This window comes from Leucopleurus acutus (assembly GCF_964270905.1).
Source record: "Leucopleurus acutus genome assembly, chromosome: 9".
Taxonomy (NCBI): Eukaryota; Metazoa; Chordata; class Mammalia; order Artiodactyla; family Delphinidae; genus Leucopleurus; species Leucopleurus acutus.
The window spans coordinates 65,008,961-65,034,373 of record NC_139144.1 but is presented as its reverse complement, the minus strand read 5'-3'; the positions used below and the strand labels follow the sequence as shown (position 1 = coordinate 65,034,373).

General features: G+C 34.4%; 1 protein-coding gene across 3 annotated transcripts in view; it reads left to right on the top strand.

Annotated features, from left to right (window-relative positions):
• Positions 1 to 25,413, top strand: part of NT5C3A (5'-nucleotidase, cytosolic IIIA) — a 40,639-nt gene that overhangs the window by 11,922 nt on the left and 3,304 nt on the right. The window contains exons 1-7 of one of the 3 annotated variants that reach the window (XM_082846820.1): positions 9,078 to 9,093; positions 13,260 to 13,314; positions 19,380 to 19,478; positions 20,800 to 20,869; positions 21,862 to 21,908; positions 23,139 to 23,224; positions 24,685 to 24,774. In XM_082846820.1, coding sequence (XP_082702946.1) covers positions 13,279 to 13,314; positions 19,380 to 19,478; positions 20,800 to 20,869; positions 21,862 to 21,908; positions 23,139 to 23,224; positions 24,685 to 24,774 — 428 coding nt within the window. In that variant the 5' untranslated portion in view covers positions 9,078 to 9,093; positions 13,260 to 13,278. Of the gene's footprint in view, positions 1 to 9,077; positions 9,094 to 13,259; positions 13,315 to 19,379; positions 19,479 to 20,799; positions 20,870 to 21,861; positions 21,909 to 23,138; positions 23,225 to 24,684; positions 24,775 to 25,413 lie in introns of those variants that run through there. The other 2 variants (XM_082846821.1, XM_082846819.1) reach the window with 2 other exon arrangements.

The window sequence follows — 25,413 nt, the reverse complement described above, 5'->3', positions numbered from 1 at the left end:
GGAGAAGGAACTCGATATCTACTGATCCATAATTATTGTTCTGTTTTTCTCTGCATAATATAAATATTGTGGTTTATCTAGTAAAGATACACAGTATTTTCTTTCTTTAACAAGTTATGTTAATCTGTGATCTGACCACTAGACAATCTTGTAAGGGAATGGGGTCGTGTAATAGATGTTTGAGTTTAGTAGTTGGTAAATCCTTGGTTCAGATCTCAGCACTGCCACATTCTAATGGTTTAGCCCTGGACAAATTTCACTTTTGTAAGCCTTAGTTTCCAGTTCTCTAGAGTGGAGAAGATTCACCTAAAAACTCTCCTGCCCCCTGTTTCCTTCAGGGTATCATATTAGAATATGTTCTGTTTTTGTGTTTTTATTTTTCATTTCACTTGTTTTAAATAATTACACTTTGGGAGAATTCCAACAGTATACTATTCTAATATCCACCTGGGTTATTAAGATTAAAAAAGAAATTATATACATTCAGTGTATATAATAAACAAAGCTATTCTTTTCCCAACTTTATTTTAGACATGATGTTCTCATATAGTATATTATTCATTTTAAGTAATACATTTAAAAATGATCTCTAAACAGTATTCCATTTGAGCCCTCAGATTTGGAGATAAAAACTGAATGACTAGTTTTATCATATATCTTTCTTAAAGTTAAAAAGAGAATGAGAAATGTCCAGCATTATGCCAAATTCTGAGCAACAGTTTTTAACCTGAGTACCTAGCACTCTAGAAAACAGTACCCAGCCCAATCCCTGCATGCCTGCTGTCATAATTGTAGATGGTTCAGCTGACCTGGGTAGCACACTTGGAGGCTTGGCATATATCATTTACAATTACTGAGATTTAATTTCACTAAAATTGTATGAGAAACATGAGTTATTGTAAAGGATAAAGCTGTATCTGTTTGACTCACTTTTGAGTCCCCTCTAGTATACTTAGAACAAGCACAGATCATGTGATTCATTATATATTTCAAAATTAACTCACGGGGTCCACAGGTGTGGATTTCCAATCATTTGATTTAGCTTTAGGGGAGTTTTGAAGATTAAGGACTCATGAGTACCTGAATTAAGATCCAGCTTTTTACAAGGGATTTCTCCATTTTTAATTATTTACCTATCTTAAACTTAATTTTCCCTTTGATTCTTTCTCTTTTTATTTCTGGTATAGTATATGCTGATATAAAATTAGAAAATCTAGATAAGCAAAAAAAAGTAATCTGCAATTTTCACCACCTAAAAAACCCCATATTTTAGTAAATGTACTCCTTTCTCCTTCTGTACGTATGACTATTAAGTATCATTTTTCCCAAAATGAGACCATACTATAACATTGTTCTTAACTTGTTAAAACAATGTTTAACTTGTTAATTTATTTCTTAATAATAAACTTATACTTATTTTAATGACTATATTGTCTTTGGTATTATATACGGATATCATTAATTATTTAGCAAGTTCTTCATTGGTGAACATTTAGATTGCTTTTCACTTTCTGTTATGATAAATAATGGATCAGTGAACATTCTTGTAGCATCTGTGCGTGTCCATGATTGTTTAAATGGAATTGCTTGATCAAAGCCTTTTGAATGTGCTGCCAGAGGTTACCCTCTGAAAAGGTTGTACCAATTTATATTTTCACCAACAGTATATTTAAGTACCTAATTCTGTATTTTCCTGGGAGTAGATATCTTTTTTTTTCTGATCTTTGCCAAATGATAGCTTTTTAAAAAAGTATTAATATTTCTATTACTTTTGAAGTTGAACTTTTTAAAAACTTGGTCACTTATTTTCTTCTTTTCTGAACCATCTGAGTTCTTTTTCTTGATTTGCAAGGGCTTTTATAAAATGACTTTCAGCCATGAGAGTATGTTAGAAATATATTTTTCCAAGTTTTTTTGTTTCACTTCCATTTTTGAGTAGTCTAAATTGACCCTCCTTTTCAAACCTTTAAATGGCTCATTAAGCCAATGACTAATTCTTTAGAATGTTTTACTAACCTTGATTTGCACATGACTCATTTATACATTATGACTTCATTCGATAGCCGGAGTAGGAGGAGAATATAGCATTAAATAGTTTGTATAACTTACTCACTAGTTTACCCTCCCAGCCATAGAATGAGGAAGGCTAACTACAGAAAAAAATAGGAAGGCATTATGATTTTGCTCCAATAGATAATTTTCATTTTACCTTCATAAATATTACTTAATATATGCCATGTTCATTTCTTCTAAAGATGTAGTAGCATTATACACACTTTCACTTTCTTTTATTTTGGGACATGTAACTTTTAAAAAATAATCTTTGTTTTCTTCTAGGTATAAGATATTATTCATTATAGAAAATTGAGAAAGTACCAAAGAGTATGGAGAAGAGAATACAATCACCTGTGATCCTATCATTTCCCTTTGATAACTATTACTTGATCTTTGGAATATATTTGATTCAGTCATGTCAGATGATTATTATACTATTGAATTTAGTTTGTTACTGGGTTGTTGTTGCTTTTTTCTGCTTTATAACAAAGTGGATCAGCTATACATATACATATATCCCCATATCTCCTCCCTCTTGCATCTCCCTCCCACCCTTCCTATCCCACCCTGTCACTGGTTTATTATTTAAAACTTTTGTTATGTGTATTCATAAGTGAAATTAGGTATCTTTTCTCTTTTTGTCTCTTTTTGAGAGACATTTGTTTCAGGGTTTTGTACTAGTTAGTTCATAAATGGGATTGGGTAGTTAACTTCTTTTTATGTGTTATAGTTTATCTAGCATGGGAGCTGTTAAAGTTTGAAAGAGCTCACAAGTATAAAACCTGACCACAAAGCTTTTTGAAGGTCATTTTCTAATAAACTTATTTTTATGAGTTCTGTTCTAATGAGCACACATTCCATTGTTGGTTTTGGTTTGGTTTATTGAAGTATAATTGATTTACAATGTTGTGTTAGTTTCTTGTGTACAGCACAGTGATTCAGATATATTTATTTATGGATAGATAGATAGATAAAGATATTCTTTTTCAGATTCTTTTCCATTATAGTTTATTACAAGATATTGAATATAGTTCCCTGTGCTATACAGTAGGACCTCGTTTATTTTATATGTAGTAGTTTGCTGATCCCAAACTTCTAATTTACTCCTCCCCCCCAAGCCCTTTCCCCTTTGGTAACCATAAATTTGGTTTCTGTGTCACACATTCCATTATGGAATGTACTATATGTTATCAAAACTTTTCTAAGATTAAATTAATTACTTTGGTTTACTATGTTGAGTTTATTAATATTCAGAGAGGTTTCGAAAGGGTTATATTTTGTGTTTTCTTCTACTTATATACTTTAAAAACTCAAGTTATCAACCGCTGATATCATCCATATAATTTCAAATAATTCTTTGCTACAAGTTATTAGTTTATGAACTTGAATCTCAGTAATTTTCTTCATTGTTTTCTTACCTTATTACTTTTTAAATGAGTTTATTTAGCATAGCAAGAAGAAGGGATAGTACGTTCTCTTTGTACTCTCCTTTTAGATATACTGGATATAATACATCAATAATAAAAGCCACTAATAACATAAAACTTTTTTACCATTTTTATTATAACCCATATCAAAATAGCAATCCTAAACAATACTGTTTCTTTTCAACATATAGAATGCCTACTTTATGATGTGGAAGGAGTCCAGAATTAAAACAAAAGTTTTTCTTCTTGTTGCATTTCAGGCACAGAAATCCAGATATAATAAAACAGGAACAATAATTTCAGTGCTAAGCATCTTGAAAGATCAGAACATAGTACATTTGAGAGTTAGGAAAGACTTCCTTCGTTTATGGTACTGTCTTACATCGGATTTTCTTGAACTTGACCAACTTATTGCAACACAAATGTCACTTCCTCTAAAGGAGTTTACAGAATTTATTACTTTTTAAATAAGAAAGTAAAAAGATATAGACTGTGTTCAAGAACTTCATTTGAGTTTCTGAAAATTAAGTTATTCAATCCTAGATTTTTGCGTAGAGTTTTTTTTAATGTATACATATCAACAAAGATGTATTTTTTTAAATATATACATTTATTTTATTTATTTTTGGCTGCATTGGGTCTTTGGGCAAGCAGGGACTACTCTTTGTTGCAGTGCCCATGGGCCTTCCACTGCTGTGGCCTCTCTCGTTGCAGAGCTCCGGCTCTAGAGCACAGGCTCAGCGGTTGTGGCATGTGGGCTTAGTTGCTCCAAGGCATGCGGGATCCTCCCAGACCAGGGCTTGAACCTGTGTCCCCTGCATTGGCAGGCAGATTCCTAACCACTGCACCACCAGGGAAGCCCTGCATAGAGTTTTTAAGAAATGTATTGAGATTAGAACCATAGGTTTTCCTCAGTTTATATATATGTGTGTAAATTCATAAATGCAGCAATCAACTTTGCTAACAGTCACCTAATAGGATAAGTCTTTGGAATTATTTTAAATGAGAGAAAAACTTATGAGAAAATCTTTACTTGCTGTTCATTTCCCCAACATATAATAATTAATTGTTTTCATCTCTGTTTTTGCTCCTTAAACATTTTAAACCGTATTCATATAAACATTTATATCACCTTGTTTCAATTTTATTTTGAACAGTCACACTTTTAAAGTTAGTTGACTGTTGTCTTTTTCCGAGAAGTTTTGAGAGAAGTCAAATGCCTAGACAGGTGTTTTGTATGATTAAATAAATGGTCTTTCTATTTACATCGTGCAACAATTAGCAGGAACAAATTTGGCAAGAGTCCTTATAGAGAGTATTACATCTCACCTCCTACTGAATTGTCTTCCTTTTATGACTTTATTGTTTGGTTTGGAATAACTTCCTAGGGTGTCAAGCAAGTTCAGAATGAAGTTTAAAAATACATTCCACAGAGAAATGGTAATTGGATTATGGTAAATTAACTGTGAGTTAGTAGTTAAGTCATAGATTGGATTATTGAGAAATAACTACATACCACAGGTGTTATGTGGGATTATGAAATTATTTTTTTCATATATAACAATTAATATAATACCTTTATTCCCTTTACTCCCTGCCCAAAGATTAAAGGCAAAATCAATTAATAAGTTATTAAGATTTAAACTGATAGATTTTCTGTGGACTTTTTTGTTTTTTCATTATTTCAAAATTTTGAGAAACTTTTTTGATGGCAAAATATGAAGTGATCATTTTTAGCTTTTCAAGTTAATTGAAAATTGACGGTATCTAAAAGTTCTAACAAGTTACTCTGAAGTACAAATGAGTATCCCTTTCTCCGTTGGTAAAGACAGGCAGTTTCAGTGTTATAAGGGGAGAAAAATCTGCCAAATATTTGAGTCCTGTATGATTCTTTGCTCTTGGCATATCAATTTCAGGTTTAGAGTTTGCATCAGGAGTGATATGAGTAATTTTTGTTTCTATGACAGTAAATAAAGAAACTCCAAGGCAACAAGGCCCAGTCATTGTGTCCAGAGATGAAAGTCCACTGTGCTGCTAAAGAGACTGCCTTTATGACTTCTTTTATTCCTGGATCCTTTATGTCTCCTCTCAAAAAAAAAAAAAAAGAGGATCCTAGAGCTATTTGAAACAAAATTCATTATCTTTCATTCAGTACTTGTGTCCTTGTTCCTTTTCTGTGGCACAGTTTCAAAACATTACTCTTATCATACACATCTTTAGCCCTCTCATGTAAGTGTTATGTTTATAATATTGCTGATCAAGTAAGAAAAAAAGTCTTCCAGCTCATGTATGTAAGTAACAAGTGACTTCTCCCAGACATTAGATTCCTTACCTATAATGAAGGGGGAAGTATTATCTTTCTCTTAAGGTTTTACTGATTAGATTACACAGGCATACCTCGTTTTATTGCACTTTGCAGATATTGCATTTTTTTACAAATCGAAGGTTTGTGGCAAACATGCATCAAGCAAGTCTATCGGGACCATTTTTCCTACAGCATTTGCTCACTTCATGTCTCTTTGTCACATTTTGGTAATTCCCGCAATAGTTCAAACTTTTTCATTGCTATCATATTTGTTATGGTGGTCTGTAATCAGTGTTCTTTAATGTTACTATTGCAAAAAGCTTTTGACTTGCTGGAGGCTCAGGTGATCATTAGCACTTTTTAGTAATACATTATTTTTAAATTAAGGTATGCGCGGTTTTTTAGACATAGAGGGACACCCCACGAGACACACAATCCCACCCCCACCACGTATACCCACCTACTAGATGGAATTGAAAGGCCGAAGAAGTCCCCTATATGTGGTCAGGAAACAATGCTCACATTTCCTCTCTTCTCCACTCTCCTTAGAGTAGCTGGACAGAGCACTATCAAAGCCAAAGTCATCTATCCCTTAGAGACCAAAACATCCCTCTTGATAAGAAACTAGCCATCTTGGTTTTCATGCTGTAAAGTATTTTGTTTTGTTTTTAGGGTAAACTGGCTGAATTCCTTGCTTCTGTCTCTACTTTAGAAATATTATTTAAAATAATCCATCCGTATGATGTTGACTGGTTCTGATTTTTTCTTAAACTTTCTTTTCCGATTATGGACATGATCGGTTCTACTACTATATCATTTTTAACAAGCCATTTTTTCCCCAAGGAACTCATTTATTTTATGAAGCTCAGAAAATAAAAGTGGCCCCTTAATCCCATTACTGACACTGTCTTATGTATTCTACTTTAGACTTTCCTGTGCTTATATAAAGATTTCTCCCCCAAAATTGGACTCTTGCTATAGATACTCTCATAACTCTTTTCACTCAATAGTAGATCATGTATGTCTCAGTATATATGTAAATATTAATCTCACAGAGCAGTACTGTATAGTGCTTTTTTTTTTTTTTTCGCGGTACGTGGGCCTCTCACTGTTGTGGCCTCTCCCGCTGCGGAGCACAGGCTCCGGACGCGCAGGGTCAGCGGCCATGGCTCACGGGCCCAGCCGCTCCACGGCACGTGGGATCTTCCCAGACCGGGGCACTAACCCGCGTCCCCTGCATCAGCAGGCAGACTCTCAACCACTGCGCCACCAGGGAAGCCCTGTATAGTGATTTATAGGCATGGATTCTGAAGTCACAGAGACCTGAATTTGAATCCATTTCTGCCACTTGCCAGCTACAAGCCTTAATTTATTCACCTTTAAAATGAGGATAATAATAGCACAAACCTTCTAGGGTTATGAAGATGAGATGAGATGAGATGAGGTATGTCAAGTGCTTAAAAGTATCTGGCACACAGTAAGCATACAATAAATTTTAGCTATTTAGAATAATCATGTTTGAGAACTGTGTAATTTTTTATGTGTTTACCCCAATTTATTCACCTCTCCAGTATTAATAAACATTTAGATACTGGGCATTTAGGCTGTTTACAGTTTCCCAGTATTACAAAGCAACCCTGCAATATACACCCTTGCAACTAAATCTTTGTGTACTGTCTTATTTCCTTAGGACATAAAATTGGTGTGCCAAAGGGAATGTATATTTCTAAAGCTTTTAATAGTATTTCTAAATACCCCTCCAAAAAGGTTATGGAACTCTAACTCCAGCATTCTTTGTTGTTTTTGTTGAAGATGATTTATCTGGAGTCATGTTTCAAAGAGATATCTTTAAAATTCTTATCATTGCTAACCATATTAATATATTAAAGGACAGTTAAGTCGTCACATTCATGCATAATACAGAGGTGTTTTCAAAATGGATCACCTGGTTGCCCTTGAGCCTCCATTACTAGAATATAAAAGATTTTCCTCTAAGAAATGTTATGTTGGCAATCTTCTCATCTTATTAAGACGGCAATGCCAATTTTTAACATTTGGTAGGATACCAAGTTTGGTTAATTTGTTAGTGGCCTTTTTTAAAAGCTATTTAAAAATTTTTTGTGTTGTTTGTAATAGAGAATGCCACTTCGCAAAGTTTGATTACTGAAATGTTTTGTGGGTTTGATTTCTCTTGAGCGTAGAAGAGAGAAGGCTGATATAAAAATTTATTTACGTAAGTGTAGCATAGCCATGTTTAGAAACATGTATAAGCATGATAAACATGATAAAGCTTCCCAGAGCCCGTAGCATAACTTACGTATCAGGACCTGCCACATGGTATTAGCATATTTAATCCTACTACTCAGGTTGGAAACAAGACTGATTTTTCTTTAAAGGTTAAAAATATTTTTCTTCACAACAGTTTGCTTTCATTTCCAGCAGGAAGGGAACTGTTTTCAATTTTTTTAACCATAAAAATTAGTTTTCATTGTGTTCAGATTTTTTAGTAGATCTATGCATGGTCTTGTTGAAATTTACAGTGTAGGAAAATATGAAGAAAAACATAAAAGTCACTTTAAATCCCACTGCCCTGCAATAAAGACTGTTAACATCTTACTGACCACACTTTTATGCATCATGTTTTTTTCACATGTCTTAAATGAACTAATCTTTTTAAAACTGTGAAACATACATAACAAAGTTTACCGCTTTAACTGTTTTTGAGTGTACAGTTCGATGGCATTAAGTACATTGACATAGTTGTGAAACCACCAGCACCATCCATCTCCAGAACTCTTTTTATCTTCCAGACTGAAACTCTGTACACGTTGAGCAATAGCTCCCCGCTCTCCCCTCCTCCAGCCCCTGGCAACCATGACCTACTCTTTTTCACTTTGAATTGAAATATAATATTCATACAGAAAAGTACACATACTACAAGTACGCTGATAGCCAAAAAACACATGAGGAAGAGAGTGTTTCAAAGTGTTACTGTTGAGGTTCCTTTTTTCTTTGCAGAGCAAGTTGGCAGTGCTCTACTAGTACAGATTTACGTTCTCTTAACTGCCACATTATTTTATTTGATCATGTTCTGTAGACTGACTGGTGACTAACTCAGAGCTAGCAAGCCTGTCACCCAGAGCATAATAAAGCACTGTGTAGTGATGCGTCACAAGACTGTTTTTGCATAGAGCTTATTAGCCAAGGCTTTTGGAAACGCCCTCAGCTGCACCTTGTTCTATATTAGTACTCCTCAGACAGGAAGAATTTTCTTTTGCTGCGGTAGCTTGTCCGGTTACCTTCAGGGTAAGTGTGTACAGTTCGTGTAAAAATGAGTTTCTCTTGTTTAACTTTATCTGATTCTTATTTGATTCTGTATCTTTTGAAATTTTAAGCATTTAAGCATCCAAATTAAGGAAATAAAAACAGAATGATCCTGTATAATGTAAAACTTCTTTATAGTTTGCAAAGATATGAATATGTAAAACTTTGCAGTGTCTTGAGTCTCAGAAATTATAATTTGTAGGATCTAATTTTAAGAGCTTATTGTTTAAAAAAAAAGAGCTTATTGTTTCACACATACATGTTAAAGAAAAGCAAAGTACCCTCAGAAATCTCTTTTCAAGGGGAAAAAAGATCCAATTTTGTTGTTCATTAGTTGTTGTGTGACTCAGTTTTGCTGATAGCCACATGCTTTGTGTAGCTAGGGTTAGGAACTATTTATTATGGCTAATAATAAAGATAATTAATTTTTATTTTGTGCCCATAAGCCTTATCCAGGATATCTTGGAATGGGTTTATACCGGTATGTTTTATAAATTAATAAAAGCTGGATTACTGTCTGTAAGGATTATAACACATTGTGTATTGAAAATTAAGATTCAAACATATATATCACCATAATAGCCTAGAATGTTGTAGTTAACTTAGATTTAAATACTTGAATTTACTTTATTTTTTATAGTTAGCTGATGCAGCAGACCATTTCGTAAAGTAGTTTACTTGGTTTTTATTGGCAGCCTATATCCAAGCCCTGCATCTTGGGATGCTGCTTACTACCTGTGCTGTTCTAGGACATATTCAAGGACAGAGGAACTCAGAGTACTCTAAGGGTGATCAGTATAAATTGCCTACTTTCTGTGTGCCTTGGTTTACTCACCTTGAAAAACACTATTAGCTATTAGGTTAGTGGAGATGGGGAGGATAGATGAATAAATTCTAAGCTTTGAAATTGTGTATTTTCATAAGTATCTACAAAATTCTGACTGAGAAGCCACATTTTACTATTTAAGAAAATTGGTATAAATTGCCAATTTTTAAATAACTGGCCTTTGAAATCTATTTTCTTTTCTTCTACCACCTTCTCTTACCATCCCACCTTTTGCTCTTCAGTTTCATTTTTGTTTTCTCTCTGTATCAAGAGAAAGTTTCATTTTCCAGTTTGTGTATTTTTTTTTCACTGCTGCCTTGAAAATCTAATTAGGGAGAACTCTTTAAATGCCCCCAAGAAATTGATTTTATAATGTTATACAAATGAGGAACTTATAGTTTGATTTTCCATGTGCTAATCACCCTAAAAAAGTGTCATTATTAAAAACCCAAGCTTAGGACAAGTAATATATGTTGCTGAAGATGTGCAGTAAGATATTTAGGACTGTTGCTGATACACTGTCCATACTATAGTAATGCATACCTTTTCTTATGTAAGTAGTATACAGTTTACCATTCAAAATTGCCTTAATTTATTGTGTAATTTAAATGTTTCTAAAAGTATCAAGCTTAAAGCAGAATCACAACTTTTTAAGCTAAGAATATCAATGAATTTAATCTTTTTTCACTTTCCCATAAGACAGTCAAGTGGGCCTTTAAAAGTATTCAATTTGCATTCAAATAGATACTTTAAAACTTGTATAAAGGCAAGTAAATTTTTTTCATGTAGATATAGAAATTTTCAGTCATTTTGATTTGTAAATAACTTCAAGGTGTAAAGAGAATCATCTCAATGAAATACCACGATAGCTAAAATCAGTTATCAAGTTTGTGCTATGCAAGTGAAGTTCTTACCTCTTGCTTCAGTCTTTAGCTTGGTCCTACATGTTCCTTGTAATGAACACTGTTACAGTAGAGACCTTAACCTCACAGTGAAAGAACACAAAGTAATTATTTTCCAGTTTCCACATTTTCCAGTCCACATATAAAGGTTCCAAATACTTAAAACTTCAGAACTTTCTTAGTAGAGAGTTCATAGTTCAAGGGTAATATTTTCTATTTTTGAACATGTCTTCTACACTTGATGTGTTTTTTTCAGCAGCTTTTCTCTTGAAGCATCTGCAACAGATGACTGCTGGCAAAGTAAGCCAGAAGTTTATATACCAAGTATAGGTTTACAAGCCTATTGGTTTAAAAATATCCTGCCCTAATTTTCAATGTCTTCCTTAGAATAGCGCCAGAATGCTGACATTTATACCTTAGTCTTTACACTTCTATAATGATAGTGATTCTATTAGGACTGCAGTGTCACTTCATGTGAGATTATCTTTGAGTAAGGATAAATTCTGGTCAGATTGCCAGTGAGGATTAGGAAGAATGAAATATCGTCATTGAAATTTGCAGAGTATCTAGTAAACTATTAGGTTTACTTATTAAAAAGAACGTCCTAAAGTTGGCCATTAGCAGATTTCTGATCACTCTTTGTTTTCTTTTGTATAAATAAAATAATGAAGAGACCATGAGAAAGATGATTAACTCCTTTACCTACTAACACTGGCTTGTTTTTTTTTTTTTTCCTTCTTCTTTCCTTTTCTACTAAACATGAATGAATGCTCCAAAAAGAGCCATACTTGGGGGCAGAGAGTGGAGAGGAATTGGGCCACTTGGCTATGTGTAACAAAAGACTTTAGATTCCCAGATATTAAAACGTATTCTTCACTACTTGAATTGTTTTCCTTTGAGCTTTTCAAGTGTTTCAGAGTATGTGATATTTTTGTAAACTCCACTGTACTTTTTCACATCCTCCTTCCTTTTTTTCAAGCTAATAAAATGGTTTTATTTAAATAGTGCCTTCTGAGAAATCTAGAAATCCTTTTCAGATATTAAATATTGAAGAAAAGCCATAAGCATTTAATATTTTACTCTTTGGATTCTATAAATGAAGAAACAGACTTGCCAGGCAGTTTTGATGACAGTATTTTTCAGATGTGAAAAAATGGAGGTATCTTACTATTTGGAAATACTGTTTATTCAAATCTAAGATACCATCAGTTATAAGATCATCAACTTAACTAACAGCCTTTCTGAGAGGGGTGGGAAATACTTTTTTAAGTAAGATATTTCCCAATTTTATATATGTACTTTAAGTGGAAGGGGGGATGGATTTTAGAATTTGAGAATTTTTTTTTATGTCTGCTACACACATTTTAATTATAAAGAACACAGATCTAATGTTCAACTTCTATTACTAGAGTTTAAGAAAAAGTCAGTTTTTCCCTCTCAACTAACTTACCCTTTTTAAACAGTGCTTTTATTATAAAATTTTGCTTACCTGGAATAAAGTAAAAGTAAAGTCATTGGGCTTCCCTGGTGGCGCAGTGGTTGAGAGTCCGCCTGCCGATGCAGGGGACACGGGTTCGTGCCCTAGTCCGGGAAGATCCCACATGCCGCGGAGCGGCTAGGCCCGTGAGCCATGGCCGCTGAACCTGCGCGTCCGGAGCCTGTGCTCCGCAACGGGAGAGGCCACAACAGGGAGATGCCCGCGTACCGCAAAAAAAAAAAAAAAAAAAAAGTCAAGTCATTGAGGAACAAAAATAAATAATTTTCCCTAAGATTTATACTGCAAAAATGAAACTTAGTATAATGATAGGGTATTTTTAAAACTTTTGGTTTAACAAATAGATGCATATAAATTTCACCCAAAACCCTTAAATGATCATTCAATTACATACCTATTTTGTGCCAGACACTATGCTAGATTCAAACACAAGTCAGATCTTAGTCACGTCATTTCACAAAATTAAAGATTTTAAAATGAGAAAATTGAAGAATAAATTTGACTTGTGTGGATTATGCTTCTCCTTACATTCTTATTCAGTAATAATAATGCATAATTTTCCCACAAACTTCACCCTTACATGTAGAGATGTTGATAAAGTGTTCTTGCAATAAAGCATTTTCTTGCAAATATACACTTCACTTTAATTCTATTCAAATCTTATTAACACCATATAAATTCTTATAGGAGAGCTGCAACTTCTCCATACACAATTTTAACCCAAAACTTTGTGAGATAGAGTAAAATCTTTGCTGAGCTTCTTAGGAAAGAAAAAAAAAAATGCCTTCAGTAACTCGGTATTTCAGTCAAACCAAAAGCACCTTCCAGATATGTCATTAACATAAAGGAAGAGACTAAAATGTATGTATGTCACTTGTACTTTTTTTCTCTCTCTTTCACTGTGACATCACCTGGGAAAATCCAGAAGATTGGATAACCGAGAAATGCCTAATCAAGATTCTGCTGTACATGTGAAAATGGTGGGTATTTGAATATTTCCAGTTCCATTTATTAATGGTGAATCTTCACCACTTTTACCTCTGTCTCTAACCAGATAATTAATTATGGGACTGTAACTGTATACAGATCTTTCTTCCCAATGTTAGACACACAGTAGAACTTCAAATGTTTGTTGAATTGAATTTCTTTGGAATTCTTTTTGCTTGAAATATAATGTGCATTAAAGTGTTTCTTGGCATATAAAATGATTACCCCGTTCCTTTTTGTGCTAAATTTTCCTTGCTCAGCAACAGCACACTTAAATCATACAACGTGAGATCTTTTCTCTTAGGCCTCTGAATTAAAATGACCAGCATTTAAGAATTTTTAAAAACTTCTTGAACAGCAGTAGCTTTCATCGCATTATAGAAATTAGGATGAAGTAGGGAAAATATAGGCTTTGGCATCAGAACTGGCTTCAGATCTTAACTCAGTCCTTGATAGCTGTGATACCCTTGAATGAAGGCAACCATCTCACCTTTAAGAAATGGGTGTGAAAGCACCAACCTTGTGTTGTTTTCATTCATATCTTTTCCCAGCTTTTTAAAGATATAATTGACAAATAAAATTACAAGATATTTAAAGTGTACAGTGTGATGATTTGATATGCATGTACATTGTGAAAGTTTACCCCATCTAGTTAACACATCCATGACCTCACAAATTTACCTTTTTTTTTTTTTTTGAGAACATTTGAGTTCTACTCTCTTAGTAAATTTCAATTTTGTGGTAGTGTTAAACATTATGATCACCATGTTATACATTATATCCTCAGACCTTATTCATCTTATAATTGAAATGTTCTTATACATATTTAATGAAAAAGTATATATAAAGTACCTCATAGCACATAGTAAGCACTCAGTGAATGTGAATCTCCTATATTATGTTAGTGTTTTAGCTCTGTAAGTAGCATTTATTTGTATGTGTGGGGAAAATTATGTCCATCCTCCTTATTCATAAAAATTTTTTAAATCACAGTTTCCGTCTTTTAAAGAAGACAACTGCCCCATGATCTCTTTCGTATTTTCTCTTTCTGTCCTTTTTGTTGTTCTTCCTCTTCTCTATTTTTTCATCCTTTTTCTTTCTAGTTTTCTTTTTCTGGTTTGAGCCTATAAACCAGAACATAGCATGCAAACAGCTTTATGTCACAATTAGTAAATCTCTCATTTAACTTTCCTCATCCAATATGTGATGGGAGGTTAAAGTTGACTCAAAGTGCTGATTACGCTTGTCATCAGTATACTTAGAGCTGTTAGGATAAAGCATGAAATTGCTGATTTTTTTAATACATCAAATATAGTCCAATATTGGCAGTTTTGTATGGTTCAGCCTAATACTTGGACATGATCTTTGCATCCATTGCATGATTGACATTTGATTCATTGGTACTGAGCGTGAACATCACTGACTTAAATCATTCTAAACTCATTTTCTTTCTTGAGTTGATTTTCTTTTTCTTTTTTTAACCAAAATGAATACAAGAGACATAGGAAAGTCTTACCATATAATTTGTTGTTACCTGGATCCTAGAACCTTCTAACATGTGTCTCCTTTAGAAGCAAGTAGCAATGTAGTTAACCCACAATAACACTATTGAAGGAAAACAAGCCAAAAGATGATATATACTTAAATACTTTTTACTGTCATTGCGTGAATTTACACAATTTTTACCTTGGGTTTGCTTTTCTAAAAACATTGATACATCTTTTAAGTTGATATCTCCTTAGGATGTTATTCTTAACTTCTCATGATCTGAGTCGAAATCTCTCCTTCCAGACTTTGCACATACTCACACTCTTCTCCATGTACACTTAAGTTCTAGAAAAACAGAGCTATTTATCTTTTTCCCACATTAGACCCTGTACTTTGACCCCTCCCCAGTCTCAGCATACCCAAATCCTGCTTCACTCTGAAATCCTAGCTCCATCGGCCCTCCCTCCTTTGACCCCAGCAGAAGTAATCTCAATTTCTTCTGTTTCTCTGGTATTGTACTTGGACATCTTGGCAATGTATTAGTTATTTGGGTTCCTGTATTATAATCCATGTTAGAGAACATGCATTTGAGTATAAGATGTATATCTTACTAAAACTTCTGTATCTTTTACAGAGCTGCTTAACAGAATGCCTTACAGTTAAAGACTATATGGTAAATGAAGGAAAGAATTTGGCCTACACTCCCTTAATGTGGAGACAGGCCAGATATGTGGTAGGCAGGAGAGACGGCTATCAATAAAATTTAGCAGTGCATAATCTTCAAAGTAAATCATAGAATCATCCAGGTATGTGAGTGAGTAAATGTACCAGTCTGAATAGGTGGTTTTAAAAATCTATACTTTTTATGTCATCACATAAAAATTGTAGTGCCCACTCCTTTGTACCAGTAATGAAGACTTTTGCTTGTACCATATCTGAACATTGGAAAACAAAGAAAAAATATTTTCCCTGAGAGCTTCAGACAAAGATTCTTAAGTAATTCAAACTAATTTTGATGTGGCCGTGTTTAGGAAAATTACAGGTAGACATCCTTAGGACAATTTTGTGACTACTATGCAGATATTCATTTATATCATCTCAGTGTATCCATAAGATAATATCAAACACTGTAATATTGCTATAGGGTTGTGAACAAAACTATATAACTTTGCAATCAATTTCTTTAGAAATCATGCATTCTGAATATGTAAGTAGACTAATAATTAGGAATTCATTTCATCTGTACAAATACGATATATTAAAGATCAGCCAGAATAAGTATATTTTAGGTTTTCCATAGTTATCTTTAGCATTGCTTCAGATTAGGCTCCAGTCAACCAGAATACCCTGATTCTTGTCAGGAAAGCTTCGCTCCCTCCCTAACATTTTATATTATAGCCTTAGAAAATGAATTGGTTTTCTTTTGCTCACAAATGATGGAAATTTTTAGCCCCTTATTTTTCATAAAATTGTATTATCAAATTGGAAAGTTTTCAAAAAATTTAAAATAACTTGCCCTTCAAATTTCAAGTATCATTATTTTATGTACCACCAAAGAGGAAGGTGTATTTTGTCCAAGAGGAATATGAGGAAGGGATTTGAGGAGGTAACAAAAGTATGTGACATATGATGAAATGCATACTCCTGTAGTGTGCTTCATCATGTTCTGATATTCTGATATTCATTGACAAATTTCATACATAAAATTGTATTTCTTAGGCTGTATTCTAAAATATTTGAGTAAAATGTCCAATATCTCAAGTTCCTGAGAAGTATTTATCATATACTTTAGTAATATTGTATGTGTATTGTGGAAAGGGGTGTGTGTGGTGTATTACCATATAGTCCAAGGCAAGTATAATTATAATTTTTTTTTATTTCTTACGCCGGTGTCCTCCATCCAGTCGTGTTCTCTGGAGAAAGTAGCTGCCCTTCCATCTGTTTTAATCACTGGTATTTCGCCCTAGTACTGTTTGAGTATTCGCTACTCATTTATCTGAAAACGAATGGTTATATTTTGTGCAGAAGCAGGGATATGAATGCCTCTAGCCACTGGTTCTCTTTATTTTCACTGTCAAATAAACCAATCTAATAGTTGTTTAGCCTAGCAGAAACCAGCCTACTTTGAAGTCCTGTTTAAACATGGCTTTTTAAAATTAAATGTATTGGGGCTTCCCTGGTGGCGCAATGGTTGGGAGTCCACCTGCCGATGCAGCGGACGCGGGTTCGTGTCCCGGTCCGGGAAGATCCCACATGCCGCAGAGCGGCTGGGCCCGTGAGCCATGGCCGCTGAGCCTGCGCGCCCAGAGCCTGTGCTCCGCAATGGGAGAGGCCACAACAGTGAGAGGCCCGCGTACCGCAAAAAAAAAAAAAAAAATTAAATGTAATATGTAACTTGCTTGAGGCAGGACATCTTCCTCAGTATCGACACACTGAAACAAAATGTCTAATTTTCTTGGCGAAAATACAGTAGGTGACATATACCCTCTATTGCTTTCATCAACGGGTTAGTTATCGAATCAAGCATATGCTGGTTGTTATGCATCTGCCAGTTAAGGCAGAAGTAAGAGCAGACTTTAGTCAGGGGATCATTTACTAGCTAAGGTATTTGTAAGGGAACAACAAAAGTGATATTCCAAAACAGCAGTGATTCCTAAAACTCAACAAGAAAACGGTATAAGCATCATGTCATCATATCTCTAGCTTCTCCTGTCTGACACAAAGTAGACACATGGTAAGTATTTATAAAACAAGTGAATGGATATTAATGAATGAAAAAAAGGAATGTAGGGACAAATGCCTATTGGTTTTTCTCATCTATTAAAAAATCACAATAAAATAGTGATGTATTTAGATGATTTAAATAACCTTCTTTATTCTTTTGAAACCCTTTAAAGTCCATTTAAATTAAAAAGATCACTGTGTGAAGGTTCGTTGCATTGCAGGTTATCCTATCCTATTTAAATACGGCTTTTTAAAATTAAGTGTATTATAAGTCCAGGTCTTTCATTCATGAAGAAAAATTTAATGTTCCCACTTCTCTTTCCTGTACTCTCTGTATTCATCCTCCAGTCTTAGGAAAACATTTTAGCTTTTTTTCTGATTTTCCAATTTTGTCCATTATGTAGCGACAACATGGGACCTAATAGACTTAACTGATCAGACTCTCTTGTAGCAGAGATACAAGGTCTGGGGAATTTTTCATAACTGTGTCCATAACACACATGAAATATGTTAATATTGGTGATAACACACCCATAATAATAGGATATAAAGTAAATAAATATTATCTGATACAAACCACTATAGAATCTTGATTTGAGGTTCACTTTCGTGTTATACTGTGAGCTGACTATTAAATGATTCATAGTTTCCTTCCCCCAGTCTTCTTGTACAGCTGTAAGAGCACTGTGCTGGTGCTGATTTTACTCTGATCAAACTCTGATCAATTTCATTATATCTGTGATATAGTAGAAAAGAGAAACAATATTTATATAACATTAAATTGTTGAGCAAAGTAAAGCCTGCATAAACCAGCCTAGTGGCAGCTTCTAAGCCCAGGTGGTCTAATACCTAGTAGGGTCTTAACTTGAAATAAGTCCATTGTAAAATTGATGCCAAGAACAATGAAGTTTGGGGGGATATAGTACAGTAAAGAAGCAAAGATCTTGAAGCAACTTTTCAAATTAAATACATTAATATTAATTTCAAAAAGCCATATGCAAGGACTTCCCTGGTGGTGCAGTCGTTAAGAATCCGCCTGCCAGTGCAGGGGACACGGGTTCAAGCCCTGGTCCAGGGAGATTCCCACATGCTGTGGAGCAAACTAAACCCATGTGCCACAACTACTGAGCCTGCGCTCTAGAGCCCGCAAGCCACAACTACTGAGCCCACGTGCCACAACTACTGAAGCCTGCGTGCCTAGAGCCCGTGCTCCAGAACAAGAGAAGCCACTGCAATGAGAAGCCCGTGCACCGCATTGATGAGTGGCCCCTGCTCACCTCAACTAGAGAAAGCCCGCGCACAGCAATGAAGACCCAACACAGCCAAAAATAAATAAAATATTTTTTTTTAAAAAAGTACTGTTAGAACTAAGGTATTTACTTAAAAAAAAAAAAAGCCAGGTGCAAAAGTGTGTAATGAGAATGAGATAAATTATGTGCATATACATGCATGATTGCAGTCATAAAAATGAAAATAATGGAAAATTGATTTAAATGTTTACTTGTTTATCCTTGGGCAGTAGAATTACAGGCAATTTTTATTTCTTTATACTTTGTTTTTTTTCTGTGGTAAACATGCATGACTTTTATAATTAGAAAAATTGCATTTTCTGATAATGTATTACAAATGTAGTTTTGCCTTAATCTTCTAGATGGAAACTACTGATGTGCTTTAAAATTTTTTGTATAAATGGCAACTTGATATGGTGGTTTGCTTTTTTAAAAATAATGCCCCAACATTTTTACATCTTTAAAGAATATAAGCTTTTTATATTATTCTGCTTAGTATCAAAGGAACCTGGGGAAAAAGGAATTAAAAATAGTTAATTAATTTCTTTGATTTTTAGATGCCAGAATTCCAGAAAAATTCAGTTCGCATCAAGAATCCTACAAGAGTAGAAGAAATTATCTGTGGTCTTATCAAAGGAGGAGCTGCCAAACTTCAGGTGAATAATTATCAAGAAGCCTTAAGTATTAAACCTTTATTTTTCATGTTCAAGCAGACTCATTCATCCTATGTGTTGCTACAATCTAAGTAAAGAAAGTTTCGATAGCAAGCTTCGCCCATCCTTTTGGAATGTAAAATCTAAGAGATATATCTAGAATTGGTCTAAAATACTCAGAATGACCCACTGGAAACAAACAAAATTAGTAGCCTTGAGATAAATTTAGCTTTTCTTTAATATTAAGTGCTAAGCTAACTAGTGATATGCATAAGTATTAAACCATCTTAAGTAAAATATTAATATTAATAATATAATATTCTTTAAAATGTGTACAGTTTCAAGTTGTTCTTTTAATTTAATTAATCACAGTAGTTCAGGACTTTCCTGGTGGCACTGTGGTTAAGAATCTGCCTGCCAATGCAGGGGACACAGGTTTGAGCTCTGGTCCGGGAAGATCCCACATGCTGCAGAGCAGCTAAGCCCGTGCGCCACAACTACTGAGCCCGCGCACCGCAACTACTCAAGTCTGCACGCCCTAGAACCCATGCTACACAACAAGAGAAGTCACCGCAATGAGGAGGCCGCGCACCGCAATGAAGAGTAGCCCGTGTGCCGCAACTAGAGAAAGGCTGCGTGCAGCAACGAAGACCCACTGCAGCCAAAAAAATTTTTTAAATAAAATAAATCATAGTAGTTCAAAGTAAAATGTAACTTTATTAGGAGATATATAACTTTTTTTTTAATTCTTTCCTTTTTTTTTAAAGGAATGTTTTATGTGTAAATTAAATCAACAGTCTGGATATTCAGTAAAAACTTACTCTTTTTTTTAAACATTTCTGAAAAAATATTTAGCCCAGTCTCCTAAGTTTCAAGAGTTGGTAAACTGTTGCTACGTATCATTCATTCATTGGTAGAGTTTACCTAAATAGACAAGTTAACTCAAGAATGTAACAGTTTCAATAACGAAAATCTTCATATAGTTTGCTTCCACTGCATTTTTGTACATTGACCAAGTAGGTTGAAATTGTGCAATGTTTTATTGCTGTCAGGAATAGTAACCATATTACCTGTGAGTGCAAATTCCTATACCGATTAGTCAGATTTTATTTGGCGACAGTGCTGGGGCACTTAAGGTTCACCTTGTAGTTATGGAAATTCTCAGGACTTGATATATGAACTGCATTAGAAATCTCAGTGTAGACCGAATAACCTACAGTGGAAGGCAGGGACGGAACACAGTCTTATGCCTCTAGGAAATGTGCATTAAGTGTCTGGCCTTGGTGGCTGTAATTTCATAATGCCTTTTTCCCTTTTCTTACAGATAATAACAGACTTTGATATGACACTGAGTCGATTTTCCTACAGAGGGAAAAGATGCCCATCATGTCATAGTAAGTGTGGCATTCATAAACAAATTTATGAAATTAATCATTATTTTAAATTCCTTTTCTACCTGTATTATCTATGAGATTGCTTGGGTTTTTTTCTTCTTTATGAACATTGAAAGTGAGGGAGCCTTATTATTTTATTATTATATTTTTAGGATTTGATTTCCCCATGTTACGTAAATGGCTGTTTTCCTGTATGGTTTTGGTTGCAAGAGGAATGAAGACTTCTGAAATTTTTCTCCCAAAGGTGGTCTACTCAGGAAATATTTAAATGAATTTAAACTTTGAATTAGCCTAAAGAAACAGATTTATCAAATGCTTTGTGTTTTCTAGGAGTGTTACTAAATTTTTGTGTCATTGATAAACTAAGTAAAAGAGTGAGTTACTAAATAAATATCCAGTTAAAATCTGTTGTTAGGATAATATACCTTTTTTGGTTTCCAAACTTGGCAGTGAGTTTTTAAAATAATACTCTTTAACCTGATATAAGCCCTCTCACTAACTGTTGGAACATGTGTAATTTGACAAATCATTGATAATTTATTTTTAAAAACTACTAAAAATTGTACCCTTTGGCCCAGTAATTCCTCTCTGGAGAATTTCTAATCAAGTAATCCCAAATGTAGGAAAAAAGCTTTAGATCCAAGGTTTAGATTTTAAAACGATTAGATTCTCTAGGAATGCCATGTGAATTACAGCACTAACACCAAAAGTTGTAATGACCATGCTACTTGACTTGGCAGTTAAGTTAAAAGTAATAAGTTATTTATAGAACTAGTAGCATCAGAGTATTTCTTTTCTTTTTTTAAATTTATTTTTTAATTGAAGTATAGTTGGTTTACAATGTTTAGTTAATTTCTGTTGTACACCAAAGTGACTCAGTTATACATATATATACATTCTTTTTTATATTATTTTCCATTATGGTTTTTCCCAGGATATTGAATATAGTTCAGAGTATTTTTTTTAATGCCTAGTTTGCTTTCTTTCTTTAGATGTCATTGACAACTGTAAGCTAATTACAGATGAATGTCGAGAAAAGGTAAACACTAACTATAATCCAGAGTTACTCAAAAACTTCATTACCCTTTTTGCTGAGAGTTTTTTCAGGTTCATTCATACAAACAAGAATGGTTGCAAAGTGTTTATAGCCATATCTGGCACATAGTAAACACTCACAGATCTTAGGTTTATTGTATGGACTATGTGCTCCCAACTTATTTTAATGAAAAAATTAACAGTAACTTTTTAACAATAACAATAAAACTTACATGAGAAACTTTTAATAGATTACCAAAATATTCTGGTGTCCTTACATTAACTGGAGAATTAAAACAAAAATACTGTGATGGGAATTCCCTGGCCATCCAGAGGTTGGAATTCCGAGCTTCCAATGCAGGGGGCACAGGTTCGATCTCTGGTTGGGGAACTAAGATCCCACAAGCCTTGCAGCCAAAAAAAAGTACTGTCGTTTTATGTATTTTGTCCCCTTAAATTGATCAGGAAACTGGCTCAGTTCTCTACTTCCTTGAGTAAGTGTCTATCTGTGTCTATTTTAACAAATAAGACTCCAAATATGAATCAAATTGAATACTTTCATAGGAGAACAAGAGTTTTTTGGTAGTGATAATTTGATTACTGGTTTCACCGAATTACTGACCTGAAAGTACTTTAAAAAAGCAAGGTAACTTTTTTTAAAATTATTATTTATTTTATTTATTTATTTTTGTCTATGTTGGGTCTTAGCTGCTGCACGCAGGTTTTCTCTAGTTGCGGCGAGTGGGGGCTACTCTTTGTTGCGGTGCGCGGGCTTCTCATTGAGGTGGCTTCTCTTGTTGCAGAGCCCAGGCTCTAGGCACATGGACTTAAGTATCTGTGGCACACGGGCTCAGTAGTTGTGGCTTACGGGCTCTAGAGTGCAGGCTCAGTAGTTGTGGCGCACGGACTTAGTTGCTCCGCGATATGGGGGATCTTCCCAGACCAGGGCTCGAACCTGTGTCCCCTGCATTGGCAGGCGGATTCTTAACCACTGCGCCACCAGGGAAGCCCCCGAAAAAGCAAGGTAACTTTTTGCAGGTATATTTAGTTATATGTAAACTAAGACCAACAAAGATGTCTTCAGTGGATCTATGCATTAGTTAGGCATGATCTAATCTTTACCATATAAAGCAGTTTGTGGAAAACACTTGCTTACATTGTTTTGCTTTCTGTAAAACTAAGCAGCTTAATGACAACTTTGTAGTCTTAATGATTGTTACTCACTTATTTCTAGTTACTGCAACTAAAGGAAAAGTATTATGCTATTGAAATTGATCCTGTTCTTACTGTAGAAGAGAAGTACCCTTATATAGTAGAGTGGTAAGTGTGTATTGGGTGATGGGAGGTTTAAAAATATAAAATAACATTACAGTTACAACTAATGGTTTTCCCCTGTACTGTATATAAATAGATTCATAGATTATCCAGTGAGTTAGAGCAGTGATTAAATATGACAAAATGAACTCAAATTCTCTAATCACTGCAACAGTCTAGAATTTGTTTTGTTACTATGAAGATCAGTGGGAATAAATTTAAATCCTGCACTCAAGCCTTAAATTAAAAAGAAGAAAAATTTTTTAAGTATATGGACAGATGTGGCTGAATGTATAAAGAAAAAGAATTAGGATTTAAGTTGACTCTGAACTTAGTTGGAGCCAGCAGGTGACATAGTTACTGAGAAATGAGCCTCTGATGTTGGTCGCATTAATCAAAATGCAGCATTCCAAGCAGACCACAGTGGAAGCATTGTGTTGAGTCCTGGGAGAATGCTATTAAGAGAAATGTTGACAAACTCAGTCTGTGTCAAAGGAGTCCACTAAGATAATCACAGGAATTGGAGCCATCCCATTTGAGGAAGATTTCAAGGAATAGAGAGGATGCTTTGATTTGAGAAGCAACAACTTGTGGTTTTAGTCTCAAGAGACTAGGAATGATGTTACTGGTTTTCATTATCCCATTACCTAACCTGAATACGTTGCACACTTAATTAGTGTTTATGGTATGAAACACTGAAAAGAGGTTAGACTTTACATGCCTCTCGAAACAGAACTAGACTTGGAAGGCTTAAGCCAACTGATTTCAACATGATGAAAGAAAGGACTGTCCAGCAATTAGAATTTTCTAGCAATGGTATAAACTTCCCTGGGAGAATGAGCTCACTAACATGATGGGAGCTGACTCAGAGAGGAGGGTCACTTAGGATTATAGGTGGATTTTTAGATATCAGCTAGAGAGGTTCTAAAGGCCTATTATACTGAGATGCTATAATTATAGGTGGTTTTATGTAATTACAAAGCACCTATATATAAAAATTTCCATAGCAAGAATTTTCTCCGGCTCACTAGGCAACATCTTCAGTACTTCGGCTCTTCATGAAAATTCAGACCACAAACAGGTGGGAAAAATGGCTTAGCTCTAATTCTCACTGCAATCAGAGAAATGATTTTGCCTCCCTAGCTTCAATTCAGTTTTATCTATAGACTGAGGACAGAGTTACACCTTGTATCCTTTCATTATCTTATTAACACATTTAAATTAAACCAGACTTTGAGAACTGGGAAATACAGTAAGAACATGCATATCACATTTCGAGACACGTGGGGTATAACATTCATTAGTGATGAATTTAAATCTCTAAAATTTAAATTCAAAATTACGATAAATGAAATGCTCATTTTCTCATACTGAAGAATGCTTTTTAATAAGGATAATAATCTTAATTTGCTTTAATTGATATTCTCTTTTTCTTTGATAATTGATATTCTCTTTATACTTTCCAGGTATACTAAATCACATGGTTTGCTTGTTGAACAGGCTTTACCAAAAGCCAAACTTAAAGAAATTGTGGAAGAATCTGACATTATGCTCAAGTAAGTTTCTCGGATGTTTTTTTTGTTGTTGTTAATTGTCTATGGACTTGAACTGTTGTTATATATGTATTCAAGTGTGTTTTTTTATTAAAATAATCTATAAAATATCACATATAAAAACATATCCAAAATATGCCACCTATCATAAAACAGTGGTAAGATAAGGAATGTAGAATGACATATTAGATAATTTCAAGACTAACTTAAAAATTTATGAAACCAAGACCATTTTGAAATATTTTAGCAAAATACTTTTGAAAGACATGAAATATGAAAGGAATGTTTATAAATCAACTTGAAAAGGATTTTAAGCTCATAAGTCTGTTTCTGTTACATGATCTGCCTTCTGAATTCTCAAACTCCCCTTGAAAACTACTATCTCTAGGAAAGGCGAATATGTTTTAGCAGGTAATAAAAATATCTGTAATATATGAATTATATAAACTTTCTTTTCTGTGGTACGCGGGCCTCTCCCTGCTGTGGCCTCTCCCGTTGCGGAGCACAGGCTCCAGACGCGCAGGCTCAGCGGCCATGGCTCACGGGCCCAGCCGCTCCGCGGCATGTGGGATCTTCCTGTACCGGGGCACGAACCCGCGTCCCCTGCATCGGCAGGCGGACTCTCAACCACTGTGCCACCAG